This window comes from Lissotriton helveticus, chromosome 3_1 (genome assembly GCF_964261635.1).
Source record: "Lissotriton helveticus chromosome 3_1, aLisHel1.1, whole genome shotgun sequence".
Taxonomy (NCBI): Eukaryota; Metazoa; Chordata; class Amphibia; order Caudata; family Salamandridae; genus Lissotriton; species Lissotriton helveticus.
In genome coordinates, this window is record NC_136061.1 from 1,826,404,213 (window position 1) to 1,826,421,832 (window position 17,620).

At 43.5% G+C, this 17,620-nt stretch overlaps 1 protein-coding gene across 3 annotated transcripts in view; it reads right to left on the reverse strand.

Annotated features, from left to right (window-relative positions):
* Positions 1–17,620, reverse strand: part of LOC144823869 (uncharacterized) — a 63,361-nt gene that overhangs the window by 15,969 nt on the left and 29,772 nt on the right. For all 3 annotated transcript variants that reach the window (XM_078682749.1, XM_078682748.1, XM_078682750.1), the window contains exons 3-4: positions 9,145–9,234; positions 3,931–4,088 (exon numbers count right to left, since the gene is read on the reverse strand). In XM_078682749.1, coding sequence (XP_078538875.1) covers positions 3,931–4,088; positions 9,145–9,234 — 248 coding nt within the window. The remainder of the gene's footprint in view (positions 1–3,930; positions 4,089–9,144; positions 9,235–17,620) is intronic.

The window sequence follows — 17,620 nt, forward strand, 5'->3', positions numbered from 1 at the left end:
ACTCATCTTAAATGACAAAAATCCTTCGAGCCAATACAGACCATACAAAAAACCTTATAGAACAATATTCAACAAGCTTAACAAATTGCATAATATGAACACAAGGAAGAAAAACATAGAAGTCTGAAAGTCGCCGATGTCCTTATTGTGCACACATACAAAAGTACAAATGAACGGCTGGAGGGGGTGGGAAGGTATAGCAGATTGCATCTCCAGGACCACAACTGAAATTTGATAGTGCATGTCTCTTGCGGATGGCACCAAACACAGTGGTCTGGCAGCCCACTCCTTGCTTACCGGCTGGCTTTATTTTCAGCCTCATTTGATTGCTTATTATTTGGCAGCTTGCCTTCCTCCCTTTACAAGCAAGCACTGACAAAGCCAAAGGCTTTGCGCTTGCATTATAAAGGCGGGACCTATTAGCTTTGCCAATGCTTGTTTACTGAATGTAAGGTTTTCATTGCTAGGACTGGCCCAAGATACTTTTACTTCTTCACTTATGCATGCTGCCTCTGAGTTTTTACATCTTAAGGAGGAAATCAATCTTAATTCAAGAAAAACTTTTGCACACCAACATAGTGCCCAATTCACTAACTGTGTTTTGTAATAAGGTAAAGTACTACTACAGTTGTACTACATACAACCTACAAAATGTAGTTCACGAAGATACAGCCAGATATCTCTGCCTTCTATTACATCTTTTCTGTGTGAAAGTGAGGAATAATTACTACGAAATGGGAGGGGTTTAGGGAAATTTAAGGCAGGACTTGGATGGAACATGCTAAATGCAAAACAATCACCCACAATAAATAAGTCAATTGCAATTCACAAAATGCACTTCTACAGTTACTACACCCCTAAAGATGTCAAAAGAGTCTCAAATGTATTCCAGCCCAGCCTTGGAGTAACAACACAAGGCCAATCATTGGTACTTCAACACTCCCATCGTTTATCTTCATGCAAAATCTAAAGACAGAACAAACTCGCTCTCGCCACTAATCAAACACAACCAGTCAAACAACATATACTATCAAACAACGGTTCCTTCAGTTCAATAAAAATGGGTGCCATGATGAACAAAATGCTAAGGTCCCATAACAATGACTGAAAGAGCTATACAAGTGATCATAATAAATCATATTTCTGTGCCTTAGTAGAATCTACTATATCTACAGTATACTTGTTAGAACATACTCAGCCGTCATTTAGAGTCTCATCAGCTTCTTGATGTTTGGATTCTTTTTTACCACAATCCAATGTCTGTACTCCATGTTTAACATAACAGCGTCACTCCAGCTTGTTGAAGTATACAAACAAATCTGCATTTCAACTAGCTTTTACAAAACAGAAGAAAGCAGAACCTTTGCAAGTATCAAAAAGATTCTGTCTTCAGTCAACAAAATAACATCAAAAACCATGCACCCACCATCACTTCAAGGTACAGGCTATCATTCCTCTAAACAAAATGTTGAATTATCATTTCTCGACGTCATTGGCAATGTTATGTACATTTTTCTTCACCATGTCTCAACTCTTTCAGTCGTTATATCTGAAGAACAGCAGCCTGTAGCTATTAGACATATGCCTGAATCAGCTTCAGAGTGGAATACTTGAATTTCTCAGTCCTTGGTGCTCCTCGTCTTACTATGGTGAATATCAAAAATATGTCTGCTGTTTTGGTAAATTTCCCAGTACTAGGAAGTAGCAATATGTCACTAACCTTTAATATTTACACTAGCAAATTTTTCCGGGCAATCAAATTGTTGGTCAATGTAATTTCATATTTTGTTGAAGCTCTAGCAATAATGAATGAAATTCCTTAAAATCAGATGCCAGGAATCAGCTTTGAAGTCCTCCAAGAACAATTTACAGTCAATGCTTCTGAAGCCTTGGTGGTCTCAAAACATCCAGTGAAGTTACTACAGGACTTTACCCAAAGGACGTGTGTTAAACCTTGAGGATTCCTATTTTTCTTGTTTTATACATACTTTTCAACATTTTTCAACATTTGAACTGATTGGTTTTACTGACGACTCAGTTGACATTTTTGGTATTTGGTTGAGATGGTGGCCCTTTGCCATTTCATAAGTTTGCAATCACTCGGTGCGATTCTTTCTCTAGAGAAAATCCACTATTTTATTTCCTGGTCTAATCCTTGCAAATGTTGCCTTAATATAAACGTGTCAGACTCCATTGTCTACTAGTATGGCTTTTCAAGAAATAACATCTTTAATGTTTTAGAGTTTATGCATTTTTACACTGTATGTCCAGAAAGAAGCCAGAAACTGAAATAACAGTTTTCATCATTATGCTAATGCTTTTATTACACCACTGGTAACAGTATTAACACAGGGTGTTTTCCCTTGCATTAAACTTTTAGGTAACTGTAAAGAAACAATCCATTAAAACACATGTATATACACTAGCAAGTATGCAGGTTATGGCCTGAATGACTTTTAAAACTGGTGCTTACAGGGTCCCAGAATTGAATCTCATGTCAGCCGAACTGGGGTTGATGCAAAAAATACACCATAAGTCTTCAGACAAGAGTTTTCCTCACAAGCTTAGATTTGTAGAATACATGTATCTTCAAAAAAGTCCAAAGCGGTCACAGATGGCAGCCGTTATTAACATGCTGACTGCTTTTATTTCTCAAACTAGAAGACTTGTTCCAGTTGCAATCACATGATGTCATTCTTATATAAAGTGTGAAATTGTAAAAAAAAAATGTTTGAACAAGAATAGACGGAGAGAGGAGTTGGCCTAACGGCTAGGGCAGTCGACCTCGGACCTGGGGAACCAGGTTCGAGTCACGGCAATGACGCTGAACATCCTGTCATTCTGGGCAAATCACGTAATCTCCCTGTGCCTAACAAAATGAATGTGTCCTCATGTAATGCAACTGGTGCTATTAAAGTGCTCTGATACCCGATTCGGGTCAAATTCGCGCTATATAAAACTCTGTAAAAAAAGTAAGAATTGCTTACCAAAATTAACCTAGTGTGTGATATCTGTTCAATGTAGGAAGCAACAGTAAATTGAGGGTTAGCCGGATGGTAGTTCATCCTTCAAGACACTCAGGCAACAAGTAAGTTATTGTGCTGCTCTATTTCCACTCTCAGTGGAATTTTCAACAGTGACTTAGGAAGTACGAAGAAACAAAACCAATTTACAGTCTCACTCTACCAGCCTAGCAACTATCAATCAACAATCACCTGCCTGGTACAATGAGATTAAATCTGAGCAGCAAAATCCAAACTCTTGGCTATCTCATAGAATATCTGCAAAATGGCCATCCTATGAGGGCATGATGTTTCAGAAGAGAACGTGCAAGTAATGGGTCAATATGTTACATAGATGAACGGTTTACAGAAAAAGGCTGTGGTCTACCCCCCAATTCTGGCAGATGGATGTATTTAGTTTTACAAATTGGAGAGATTAATGAATTGCATGCACATTTCCAGTCCCAGTACACATGGATGGGAGGTTAGGGCTTGGGGGATGGGAATGGATTTAAGTAGCAGAGCCCTTAATTGTTTTGTATTGGCAGTTATAAAGAGCTGTCCATATGCTTGTGAAGGTTAAAGCGCTTAATCTGCTGATAAAACATGCTAAAAGCAGGAGAATAGCCATGGGCAGGGAGCACAGACAGGCTGGAAGATGAGGAGTGTGATGGTAAAGATGGTGTATAACAGAAGAAAAGACGGCAGAGGAGCACAGAGAATAAGAGCAGGAGGGAATGTTCTGAGTGTTTCCCATATGAAAATGTTGTTGGGAAAGTATATGGAAGGGGAGGAGTGGACAATAAAGGCACATTCAACCAGTCTTTGCAAAGAAAGCAATGGGATCATGCACAAGGGAATGAAAGAACCAGAGACAATCACCACCATCTTTCTGCAACACAAGACTGAACTCAATACCTAACCTTACCTGAGACTGGAGGTTCTTGCACCAGTCCCTAGTCTGCAGCCTTGGCTCAGAGGAGAGTGAAAGACAGAGTGGGCGGTGTGGGCGCTGAAGTTGCGGTGTGGATGAAGGTCGGAGGTCTGCTATCTCATTCCTGCTCATCACCAAGTCAGGACAGGAACCTACATGCCAGGAGAGGTGAGGGGTGAAAACAGAATGACAGGAAATCACAATACTAAAGGCTACAGAACTGGAAAAGTTAGGCTACTTGAGAAACAGGGCTTCTCTTGTAAGGGCAAATGGAATAAGAGGCAAAAGTGGTTATGTAGGAAAAGGAGACCAAAGAATCGAACTTCTAGGTATGTTGAGAGGGGAAAGAAAGTACAAGTGAGAGGGGAGTGTGCATATTAAATGAAAGGATGAAAAATAATCTAGAGAAGAGAAGGCTAAAGGAGAATTGGAAGGACATGCATTGCAGGAATACATCGAATAGGAGGTGTGAGATTTGAGTATTTGTTAAAGGCCTGATTTCAACTCTGAAATGATGATACCAGAGATAGCAGAAAGAGTAGACATGCCAGAAACATAATAATTGCCTCAGCAAATAATGTATACAATCAACAACATAAACGTGGTAGAGCTTTACAAAAAACATTCTCCTTTCAAGTCATGAATTGCCAGTACATACATTTTATATAGTTCTCAAAAGGAAATCTGCTCACACCACATAACACTGACAACATGTCCCTTTTCCGTGTGATACCACCTACTTATCATTCTGGCAAGGCTTTGGCTGTATACAGCTATTGATCCTTTTATGTTTCTCCTACCTTTTTCCCCATGTAGTGACTGTGCTTAAATTCAGTTTAAAGGGAGCAGAATCAATCTACCCTTGCTAGTGGGCAGTATGTCTCTATCTGTCTGGTGTGTTCTTTTCAAGACATTATAAGCCAGAGGCCACGTGTGGGTTACACACTGCAACTACTATTGTGATCCTCTGTGCCTTGAGGTTCTTACTGGCATAACTTGTCCTTGCATCGGAGTCAGCATCTTCCAGCTCATATTGTATATTCTAGCTGCAACCCAGGCTTGAGAGTTCTGCCTTACTGCCACTCCAGCCTGAGGATCACCTCTTTCTCTTTACAATATCAATGTATCTTTGAAGAGTCGCATGATCTTGTCCTAACCCAGCTGTTCCATTACAGTAAAGACCAGCTTTGAGGCACTGCCCCGAGTACCGGTCCAGTCAATGGACTAGCACACAAAAATGTATGCCTTTGTGGCATTTCTTCTTGGTGCCAGGAGCTATATTTTTGCTGGCTTTAGAACTCTGTGTACTTTACCCCTGCACTCCAGTAGTAAAATGCGTTAATGCCCCCTTTAAACACAGTCGTATACCAAATATTCTTAATTGGTATATTTAACTTACCTTCACGTCCCTAGTATATGGAACAATGTGTACCCAGGGCCTGGAAGTTAAATGCTACTAGCAGACTGTAGAACCTATTGTACCATCCACTACAGTGGCAGTGCAAACATGAATTCAGGACTACCACCCTAGCCTGACTGTAACAATGCAAAACATGCACTGTGACATGTCAAAGTGAACTCCTTTTGACAGGTAAAATCTTCCTTTTAAATATTAATAAGTCACCCCTATACTGGAGCCATGATATAGTATTCTAATCCTATGAAAACCAATAAAGATATCATATATTTTTTTTTAAAGAGATCCTATGTGGGCCTCAGAGCCCACAAGGAAGGGTGCATGGTATTTAAATGTAGGACATACAGCAATGTAAAGTTAGCATGTCCCTACAGTGACTTGCCCCCAAAAGCTATTTTCATTGTAGGAAGGCTTGTTAACCCAGAGAGAAACACTGGGAAGCAGTAGTAAAAAAGTAATACTGTATATCTGGAAAGGGAGCAGCAAAAAAAACATAATTAACCCACTATTTTTTATATTTAATAAAATTTCAATTCAATGGTGAAGTAGGATTTTTAATAAATGTTAAGGAAGTTACCCTTTACCAGCCTTAACTGTCAGAAGGCTAATTAACATACACCTCTGCCGTCTCCCAGCCAGTGATTAGCCTTGAATAGTTGTTACTAAGTGTAAAATATCTTCCCGGAACAAACAGGCAGACCTGAATAGGCAGCGACGATGCCTCTGCACTGTTTAGAATATGCAGGGTGGGGGTAGAGACGATCCTTTTCGACACTTTAGTGTCAAATCCTGTTTCTTTAGTGTCAAACCCTAAAGTGTCAAACAGGATTTGACACTAAAGCTGACCTGGGTTATATGTAAACCCAGGTCAGCTGGGTTTACATATAACCCTTGGGGCACATTTGAAAGGCAAGGCAATTCTTGTGGCTCCACTTTCTGGTTGCTGAAGGACTCTGCTTTTGTCCTACCAGACTTCTCTCTCAGGGTTTATTGCGGGTTCAATGGCTGCCTCAAACTGGATTGTGGTGTCAGATGTTGCAGGACACTAGGATTTCCAAGGTACACCCCCTATCCTTAGAGACCAAGTTTAGTGTGGCAGAAAACATTCACCATCTTGAAAATGCCCAAAGGGGGTAAGGACGGCCCTGGGAACTTTTAGCCCATTGGTTAGGGCATACCCAGGAGTCATTCCCAATCCACTATCTAATGCCAGGGATAATAGTGGCACCTCCAGGCACCCCCTTAAAAAAACTTCTTGAACCTGTGGAAGATCAAAAAAGGATTGGACTTGCTGCCTTTAACCTTAGAGGAGCCCTGAAGGTCTGGACTTGCTCCCTCTTGTATCAAGACAACGAATTGGACTCCAAGGGTCAGTGGGCTGACCTCCTGTTCAAGCTATAGATATACAACAAACTACTAGTGTTTTTTCTTTAAGTACCTAGCTGACCATTGGCAACTGGAGTTGGACTTGACCCTGCTATTGACTTTTACTTGACACCCTGTGCGTTTCAAAGTGCCTCCCCTGAAGTCCTGAGGTTTTAGAAGTCTCAGTGACTGGGACTAAGAGGGTGATTTAATTATTGGCTGTAAGGATACTCCATTGCAATGAAGTATCTTAACCGCCAAGAATGTAGTCCATCTGCCACATTTAAAAGTGAGCCGGCGTTAGGGATAATCACAGTATAGACTACTCTGACTCCACTGTGATTAATCCCCTCCAACGGACCAGCGGAGTAAAGACCTGTCATTCTACCCAGCTAATTTAGAAGGGGAGAATGACGGGTCAGTTTTCACTGCCCGTCACAGCCAAGAAAACTCTGGAAGTAAGGGGCAGTGAAAAATGCTAAATGCTCCCTTTGCCATGGGAGTGACTTCCATGGTCAGGGGTGTATTGTATTTTTTATTTTCAAAATGCGAATCCCAGTTTGGGATTTTCTTTTTGAAAATAAAAAAAGGAACCTGTTTGGTACAGCGTTTTGACCTGCTGATGGAGCCCTGTACCAATCAGAACAATGCATTGACAGGAACCGCTGTGACAGCCAACTTGGTAGTCATTAAATTTGGCAGGCAGTCCCTCCACCAGGACGACAGAGTAACCTTGGCAGAACAATATATAAATGAGACCCTACGTCAAAATGGAAAATCTTCGACCAGGCCTAGCCTGGTTACTGTATTCCAAGAGTGCTTCATTGTGGCCAGCCTCAAATTGCGCCTCGGTCCTGGGCCACAGTTACCAGTGACTATCATTGGCGTTCAGTGCTTTTATGCCCGGTTTCTACTTTAAAATGAAAAGATTCATATAATGGTTTTCCAGATATTGGATGTTTGTCATATTGGTGCAATATGGTTTGTTAAAATTCACGATTTTTTTATAATTTTGTTTGCGATTTTTTATAGTTTTGCATTTTGACTTTATTACTGTTTTGATACTGCGTAAATACTTTACAAAGGGCACTAAGTCAAGCCGGTCTGCTCTGTGCCACAGCTACCAGTTCATTGAGCTCAGGTTAATTTAGTGACTATAAGGGTTCACCCTGATAAGAATTGTGTTTATTCCTTGAAGTGTGCAATCATCAACCCCAAATAATAACCCCATTTCTTACAATAACCTACGTTGCTCTTGGTGTAGACAGTGTGGCCGGAAGAAGGGTCACCCTTACTTTAGATAAGTAAAGGATCAGCCTTCAAGTCCATAACTTGGCTGCCAGCCATACCCAAGGACTCCATGGCCAAGTCTGTAATGTTAAAGAGGTTAGGCTATGATAAAGTATTTTACACATTACCCCACCAGAACATTTGAATTGAAACCTATAACGTGTAAGTGATAGATCAGGGTTCAGGAATCAAATCCCCCTTTTCCAAGAAGATGAAAGTACAGCCATGGATGCGTTGCTCCCCTTCAACTGGTAAACTGTTTGGACAGTCAATGCAATTGACAGAAAAGTGAACTAGAATGTCTTCGAACATGAACCAGAAAGACATTGTGCTCAATAAATCTCATTAACATAACAAAACATAACACAACAAAAACGTTTCACAGAGAACTCGGATGCATTAGTCTGGATAACAAAGAGATAATTTCTGTATTATGTTTGTGCCGCAGAGGAGAACAATCAGGCAAACACCCACATTGAAAAGAAAATGAATCATCTACAAGTGCAGATTCCACTTGTGTTTGTCTGGTGGGGACCTTAAAAAATTCTGGCTCTGAGCCTTTCCTTCCCAGCCTGGTGTTATGTTGTCCGCATCATACTGTTCAAATGCTGCTTATCATTAACTTGGAAGGATCAGGGAACTCATTCCTCCTTGTTCGAGTTATGCTGTCCAGGACTTACCCTACAGATCTAGAGTAAAAGTGTCACTTAAATTCTAACAATTAAGCGATATAGAGGCTTACGTTCTGGAGCCCAACTCCCTGACAAGCAAGATTGCTTGTACGAACAGCATAGATTATGAGGAGAGAAGCATCTTTACCAGAATCTCTTATGGCAACTCTTTCCAGAGTGACCCCAAATAGCATTAAAATAAATAATAAAAACTATAGAGTAAAGCGATTTGGAAAGCATCACAGGAGGGGTACCAGGAAAGTGGAAGGCATTGAAAAAAATGTGTTAGGCCAGGGGAGTTAAAGACCTACGGTGAGTGAAGATGAAAGGAGAGAATTATCACAGGGTCAAAAATTGTTTTGAAGAGAAAGTAGATTCACAGCAGCAGTAGCTTCTTACAAGAGCAGAATTAGTGTGATGGGATTATGTAGTAACATCACAATAATATTTTCTTGGGCCTCATACCTGTACAGTGCTGGGAGAGTGGTGCAGGCCCAGGAAGTGGCACGGAGCTGGGCATTGTCTGGGTTTTCTGAAGATGTTTTGCAATGATTCCTGAAACAGAAAGGTCCCATTAACAAACTCAAAACACTCCCCAGAAAGAAAGAAACCTAGCAACAGGCTGCATAGAGAAATCTGCACTCTTTGCTCAGTGAGGTGGATCAAGAGCTGCAGCATACTGGCGACCTGTTTTACTCCCTATAGACAGAGAGTTACTCACAAAAAAAATACTGGAGAGTAATGGGAGCACAGACTTGTCCCAATCTTCCAACAACACTGCCACAGTTACATACTCAGGTGAGGGACATGAGCAGTGATGTGCCCCAAGAAAGCACTCCATGCCCCATGGGAGGAACAAACACAAAATAAGGAAGTAAAGCCAGCACAAGTGGACAAATAAAAAGCAAGCAAATGAGTGATAATAAAACCAACCAGTAGTACACATATGAAGGGCGCAAAGCCCACCTATAAGCCCACAATAAGTCTTTTCAGCAGTAGACCGCATTGACTGTCTGGTAGGTAAGACCTATAAATTTGTCAAAAAGCAGAACTTATCGGAAACATCGAACAATAACAAAATAAGTCAAATTAAAAATACGACTTGATTGGGGTGTGGCCAAGCAATATGGCTGACAGCACGCATTTGCTGCCAGGTCTGTGGCCCTACTTACACACTGAAGAATCCTGGGCAAAGGCTTCCACACAACATTGCTCTGGGCACCAACTGGCATTTTGTGAAGGCTCTCGTGCCATATGTGGGTTTCTGGGATGCCCGCCAGCTCTTTCGGAGCAACATTGGATGTAGTCACCGGGCAGTGGGGAACAGCTGCACCAGTCAGCCCGGGACAGCTGCACCAGTCGCACGCTGAGTGGGTGCTGCAGCATCTAGGGCTGGGCTTGGAAGACATTGGCGATGTGTGCCGGATGACCTCTCCTCCTGACTGAGGAATTGAACTTCAGCATGTTGAGGGGACAACTCTTCGTACCTTGGCTTGTGATCACTGGAGCCACAAATCTGGAGTCTGATGTCCTGATGTTGAAGGTGCCCTGTTTGTTGCTTTTCCCGTGTGCACACCTTGGGCCTAGTCGATATGAAAATGCGAGGTGAGCTCCAGCCTAACAGGCACATTCTGGGTTCCCAGAAACAATGTCAGGACAACTTCTATGAAGGTCAGCAGACACTCTCTGTGATGCTGTTTTTGCTGAGAAAGATCTGAGCGTGGGGTTTCCCATTCTCTCCCACTGAAACAATAAAAATAATAACTTTGGAGGCCTCTGCCTGACTTGTTTAAAACTCCTACGGTTTTAATGAGGCCCTCTTTTGTGTTTGTAACCATCTGTGCTAAGGAGGCCTCTGGGCATTAGAGTCTCTGAGCTCGTGCCCCTCATGAGATTCATACATTTTGTGAATTGAGGAGTGAGTTCAGCACTAGAGTGGAGAAGGTTACACCGTCGCCAATGTTAGGGTCCACTGCTCAAGCTCCATAAGAAGATACCAGAGATGAGGAATGATCCTACAGCAGAGGCCGCTGTGATGCTTATCCTGACTGGAACCCCCTGCTCTTTCCTCTGTTCCCTGGAGTTCTTGTGGGTCTTTTCCTCTCCTTGTTCCTGGTGACTCCCGGGTACGTCACATCATATCATGGTGAAGGATATATAGCAAAACCAACACAACAAACGAAAATGGACTAAAATCCATGCGGGACCAAGATAGCTGGCATGGGACCAGGTTGGTGGTGGAGCATTTTCTGCACATCCATCGAGACATTAGGACAAACGTGGAGACTAAGAACAATGCCTTTTCAAGAGAAGTCAATCTCCTGTGGACTAACTCGTTAAAGGTCAATGAAAAATCCCTGTACACTGAAAAATCGGTTATAGTCCTTAAGTCAGAAATCAGTGATTGATACACCAGCCTCTCCTTCTCTGAGCTAGCTCATCAGCTAGATAACATGGTGGAGGATGCAGAGGGGATGTCCCGAAGATGCAACCTGAAATGTGTGGGATTCCTGGGGAGCTCAGAGGCATTCATCGAGACCTGGATATTTGATACTTTAAAACCAGTGGGGCTTTCATAGGGTTTCATAACTGAGCGGGCACACAGCGCTCTGTCCACTACACCTTCTCCTGGGGTTCCCAAATCCTAAATTATAGAGACCAGGACCTCATCCTGCAACGGGCCAGAGGCTTAGGGCTGAAATACATGCTACTCTTCGCAGACAAACTCTGGGTTATTCTTGATGGAACGTATAATTTTTTTCACTACACCGCACGAGGTATGGAAGTGGGTGAAGGACATTGTTGGGTGACTACTATGGGCCGTGGAGCTCGCAGCCTATCAGGTGTGCATCTGTAACAGTTACTGAAAGGAAAAGAGGCGTACAAGGAACAGGGAAAACTCTGGCAGGCCGTTGATCATGGCAGATGGTACCATTGGCGTTCGAGCTCCATCTACAGATATGACACCTGAGGAGACTTCTGGGAGGGTGCAGACTAGAGCCAAAGTAACGCTATCGAATAAAACTGAAGAGGAACGGGTCGTCAATATAGGAAAATGGCCTTGAATCACTGGGGTTCAAATAAGCCATTTGTACTTCCAGAGCAAAACAGTTTGAATTACAAGGGTGGCCTTTAATATCTAAAATATTTGTTACCAGAGTGGTGGCCATGGGCTGCTTGTTTAGGATAGCTGGGGGTGCTCTTCCTCACTCGCACTTCATATACATTTTGGATGCTTTTGGGGGCTGCCATACTCTGCATATTACAGATAAAGGTTATTGTTAAACAAGTCACAAAATATCAGGTAGTAGGCGGATATTTTTTTTTTTAGGATTATGTTTTTATTTATTTTTGGGTACAGCACTGTACCAATGTTTCAGTCAGAACTGATGGATAACCACAATGTTGATTTGTTACAAGGTGTCTATCTGGGATGGGAGAGCTGGGGGGCGGGGGAGGAGGGAATGTGGAGGGGGTTTCACTGTTTACAGGTTAGAAGCTGAATGAAGCTTCACAAGTTGTACTGTATTGTTCCTGTTCTAGATCGAAGTCCCTTCTTAAGATTCTCCCGAGGGAACCGACACAATTACAGCACAATGCACGTTTATCTTCAGGCAATGGGAACTTACACAAATGATAATGTCTGTTCACTACAAAAGTACTCACACAGAATGTGAGATGGTTAAACAGTTACCAAAAATGGTATTTGGTGTTATAATTTCTTAGGGGACACAGGGTGGACATAGCTTGCCTCCAAAAGACACACCTCACGGATAAGGAGGTGGACAAAATAAGGAAAAAATGAAGTGGCCAACGGCTCTCGTCTACCTTCTTGTTCTACACCAGCAGAGCACAGATTTGGATAGATTCCAAGCTCCCATTTCACCACAGGTATACAGAGACGGATGATGAAGGCCGGTGTATTTTGATACATGGTGAACTAAATGGGATGGAAATATGTATACTATTCTCATTTGCACCAAATACGAATGATAAATCAGTCTTACCAACAATGCAAACTTTATTGAGCACATATGTAGACATAACCCGTGATATAGGGAGACAACTTAAACTGTGTTGAGGGTGGAGACCTGGACAGGTTCCCACCGTAATACAACACTAAACCTGCCATGGCCACCGAATTGAGGCTTGCAGTGTGTAATCTGTAGAGTGTAGGAAACTGGAAATTATGCACCAATGATTCTAAAGTATTCTTGCTACTCATAACACCTTTAGCAGATTGGACTGCTTTTTAATATCTAAATCGACCTCGCCTTACGTACATAATGCTAGATATCTGGTAAGATTCTTGTCTGATCACTAGCCATTATTAATGGATTATGAAGTGGGCTGTAATGCAGGCATGGAATCCATCAGGAGTTGATAGATGACATTTGCCTCAATGCAATCCACACAACACTTTCCAAATATCTGGAGGGAAACCGGGGTACCTCAGGCACCTGGGCAAATGAGTGGGAAACTATGAAGGATGTCCTGAGGGAAGAATGATTAGGAAAAAATATATGGTATCAAAAAACAGCAACACCAAAACCTTAAAGACCTAGAAGATAAATTAACTGGTAGGCAACAGTGGATCAGACGAACACTAAAGGGGCAGTTTGAGTTCCAGGAAGTGAAGCGAAGGTTAGGCGCATATGGGAGAGAATGGACAGGCCAACGATGAGGGACTACCAACAGTGACTCCATAAAAAAGCCGATAAATCCAGTAAATTGCTGGCCTGGTTACTCAAACCAGAACGGGAAATAACGCATATATATGGTTTGAAGTGTTCAACACCCGATGACAGCGGAGAGAAGAGACTGCTCAAGTGAACATACAGAGACACCCCAATACTGGACGTACTCAGGAGAGGGGTGCATATTCCCAGGGATTACCCATATATAATATGTCGAACAGCTAGGATAGAGGAACGCAGAGTAAAGTGTACATTTTAAAATGATTGCCCTACCTTGGGATAGGACCCACAGGTTGAAAATGGATTAACAGAAACTAACACATGGAATGTATCAATCCACACGGAGGGCGTAACAACTTCGGTTCATTGGATAAGACAGTGTTGAAATATCTGAAATGTCATGTCATGATAAGATATTGTGTGTTTTTGCACAAGAAACAAACTTAGGCATTGAAGTAGGGTCCATTCCGACGGAGGAATAGCAAGTTCACAGCATTATGGGAAATGGAGTTTAAGTTAATTCAACTAGCGTGTTTTTTCAAAACGTTTTGGTGGCGGAAAAGTGAAGAAGCGGGCCAATGTAGAGAGAGGGGAGGTGGGATTTGGTTAAAAGCAAGAGGGAAAACGCGGTAACATTCACTCTGGTAATGGAAATGAGGATTTGGCAGTTTTAGACTCACGTGGCAGGTATGAGAACAGTTACGAAGTTTAGCGCAGTCGTCAGTCTGCGCTAGATCGCCGGAGGGAGGTGGAAAAGGGATGTGAAAAGAAACCATGCAGATAGGTATGGGGGATGTGAGCATTAGCGGTTGAATTAGGTAAATGTGAAGTATGGCGAGTTAAGGGAAAATGTGCAAGAGGAAGTTAGCGAGTGAGAGGGGTTGACTTGGATAGGGGGTGATTGAAGAGAGGTTGGGGAGCAGTTAATACACGTGAGTTAACAAGAAGTTAGAGTGAACGGGGATAGTGGCACGCTTAGTTTATGGGGTAAGGTTAAAATCCAACTTAGCTTTACAGGCTTGTTGCAGATATAGTTTAGCGGGTTGAAATGTAAAACAGTATTATCGGAAGATCGTTGATGTATCTGTGATTATAATTGTAAGTCTAATCGCGCATGTCAGTGGCGTCACTATGGTTGGTGTCACCCAGGGCGGGTAACTCATGGTGTCACCCCCTCACCACTTACCGCATGGACCGCCTCCGCTCCGAGTCCACCAGTGGACACAGATGGCAAATAACGGGACCATAAGATAACGTTAACCCGAAAACCACAGAAATACACCAGTTATAGTTTAGTAAAAAAACTATAACTTCCACCCCATTATGCACTGGCCTTCAGCCAGGCAGTGCATCCACCCACAGGAAAACACCCAATCCATATTCTTGTCCTCTTAAAAACGAAAATTCACATGTCATGAGTGTTGTACTATTTAAGGTCATACGTGATCATGTTTGGGCAGAAGTTATATAGCTCTTTGACTAAACTATAACTGGTAAATTTCCAAAGTTTTCGATTTTTTTAAACATTAGCTAATGCCTCATTCCAGCAACTAACTACAACATAAGTTTAACTTTAATCTTTCCGTGAATTTTTGCTTTTATTTTTTTAATGTAAATTAAGGTATTAGAAACTTAAAATGTCACTCTAACCTTTGCTTTTTTCACTGAATTTCTGGGGTTCTTTGATCATGTTCTAAAGTGGACCAAGTCCGAAACATTCACATTCAGCAAACCCCAGCTGTGCATGATCATTGTCCATGTGCTGCAGGGGTTGGCTGCAGGGTGGGGCCTTTGGCCAGGCACAGCACCCACCCACCCCATTTAGGGGCACCCAGACCCCTTTCAAAAGAAGACTTCATACACCAAGGGGAAACACTCTCGGCTTCTGAATCTGCACACAAGGTACCAGCTCCCCTGAAAGCGAAGCCAGCCAAGCCTGAACACCCATGTATCCAGAGGGGCTGAACAGGGGAGACGTTCTCTGCACAGGAAGCGGTAAGAAGACGCGTCCACACCCTCTCTGGGCTACAAATCAAGGTTAGATGATGTGGTCAGTAGGCCTTGGACAGCAGCTATCCGGCAATCATGCATTATATGAAAAGTGCCAAACTTTCCGAAGTTTGCAAAGTTTTTGCGTTCGGAATATCTGCATGGAAATCGTGTATTTTGCAATAATGTATTGCCTAATATCTGCTAATGATACGTAAATGGTTATGCAGAAGTTATTTTTAGCATAAAAAGCTAGTGTCCATCTTTCCTCTGCAAAACCTTTCATCAGAAAATAGCTTTCCAACTACAAACTTTCAGAGAAAGTAAACTCATGTAATAACACACTCCTAGTGTATCCCACCTGAAAACTCACCAGCTGGAAGCTAGTGAAACGTCTGGAGGAGGAATGGTCCAAAAGTGGGCAATTCGTATGGGAGTCAGGTCTGGTTACTCTGTTTTTCCTCAGCATAGAACTGTGCAATATAGTCTCCGCGTATGAATTCTACGGTGAACTCCCTGAAAAGGGACGTGTACCTGGTTATGGGGGGTGCCTTCTATTGCCGCAAGACGAAGCCCCTCCCACCAGGAGAGTGTGTTTGGGGCTCTCGTGGTTTCCTTTTGCCTGGGAGGGGTAGGGGCGGGGCATCTCTTTTTATGTGTGAGTCGCGGCTCTTGCACCATGTTGTGAGCCAGATCGCAGCAGGGTGGGACTCCGCTCCCTGATGGGATTAGCATGTCTGGGAGGCAGCAGCAGCCTCTGGGGATGCAGGGCCTGTGCTTGACACCTGGGTGTAAGAAGTGCATCCCCCTCCCCTTTTCTAGACGGCAAGCAATAACTTCTTCCCGTCTCGTGGTCCCTCCACAGCAGATCACTTTCCCACATGTGGGGGTACATTTATTATTTATTTATTTTAAAGTTTTATATAGCGCTAGCTTGACCCGTAGGTATCAGAGCGCTTTACATACAAACGACGGAATTTGCATCAGCTGCCCTGTCTGTGACACAATGTCCCTGAGAGCAGCAGTCTCTGGTGTGTGTGTAATGTGGCTGGTGCAGGTTGTATGTGGGGGCAGAGACTGGGTGTTATTTGAGATGTCTCTGTTCCATGTGGTATGGAGCACTGGCCTGCAGTGCTGCTGGCTGTGCGCTGCAGGGCAGCTCGAGGGGGGGATGCAGGCGCAGACCTGGCTGTGAGCCGGGAGGGAACTCGAGCGCTGTGGATGAATACATGTTCAGAGTCTGACACATAGAAGCAGGCGTCGGGCGCACTGCGGCCCTCTTACACCCAGGTTGGACATCCTGTGCTCTGGAGACCACGCTTCTAATAGCACAGTTTAGGTGTTTCTAGTCACACCCTACATTCAGCCTTCCATTCAACCCATGGCTCCCCTTGTTCAACACTACAAACACTCCCCCCACCCCATATACAATCCTTCAAATCCTACAGAGCGTGGCCCCCACCCTGCACTCGATGGCGCTGCCTCCCATTCAATCCATCCCCACTTTCCACCCTAGGTCACCAGGCCTCACCTCCGTCGTAAAACCAAAGCCTCCTGACACTACCTGCAAATCTTTACACACCCCTCCTCCCCCCTCCCCTTGCTCAGGCTTCACAAACCGCCGTGTATGTTGCTAGGGGTTAAAAGCAACATAATTTGAGTTCATTCATAAAAATGATATACTGCTCTCACCGTGACCCAAGTAGTCAGTTACACTGTCCCAAATTTGAAGGGGAGACGACGGCGCTCCGCTCGCGATATCACAGAAGATGGTGGTGACTAACTTCACATTAATTCTTTATTCTAGCGCACCGCATGCACTCCCCTGCGCTGCCGTCTCGTCTCCTCCCTGGCGCGTGACCGCAACACGTCAGAGGAGCACAGCGTGCGCGGGGGCTGTCCCAGGGCAGTCATTGGTAGCGCTGAAGATTGACGGCCCTGGGACCCACAAACTGGGGTACGCCGCGCATCGCATCGCATCGCACCAGCATCACTGATCACAACCGGTGGGTGCGTGCGTGGCGACGTGCTGCAGTCAGTGCACACTCACTGCACTGACTGCAGAGTATTTCAATTTTGTAAGCAGGTGCACCGTGGCGTGCGCTTGGCTTGCAGTGTTGCACTATAAATAAAAAGCACACTGGCAGCAGAGCAGAGGTCAGGCTGCACTGGACTGACTCCACTGTGCACTGCAGTGCAGAGCGAGAGCGAGCCAGCAGCCAGCGTAACTTCGTAACTAACCAGAATGGTGTCAC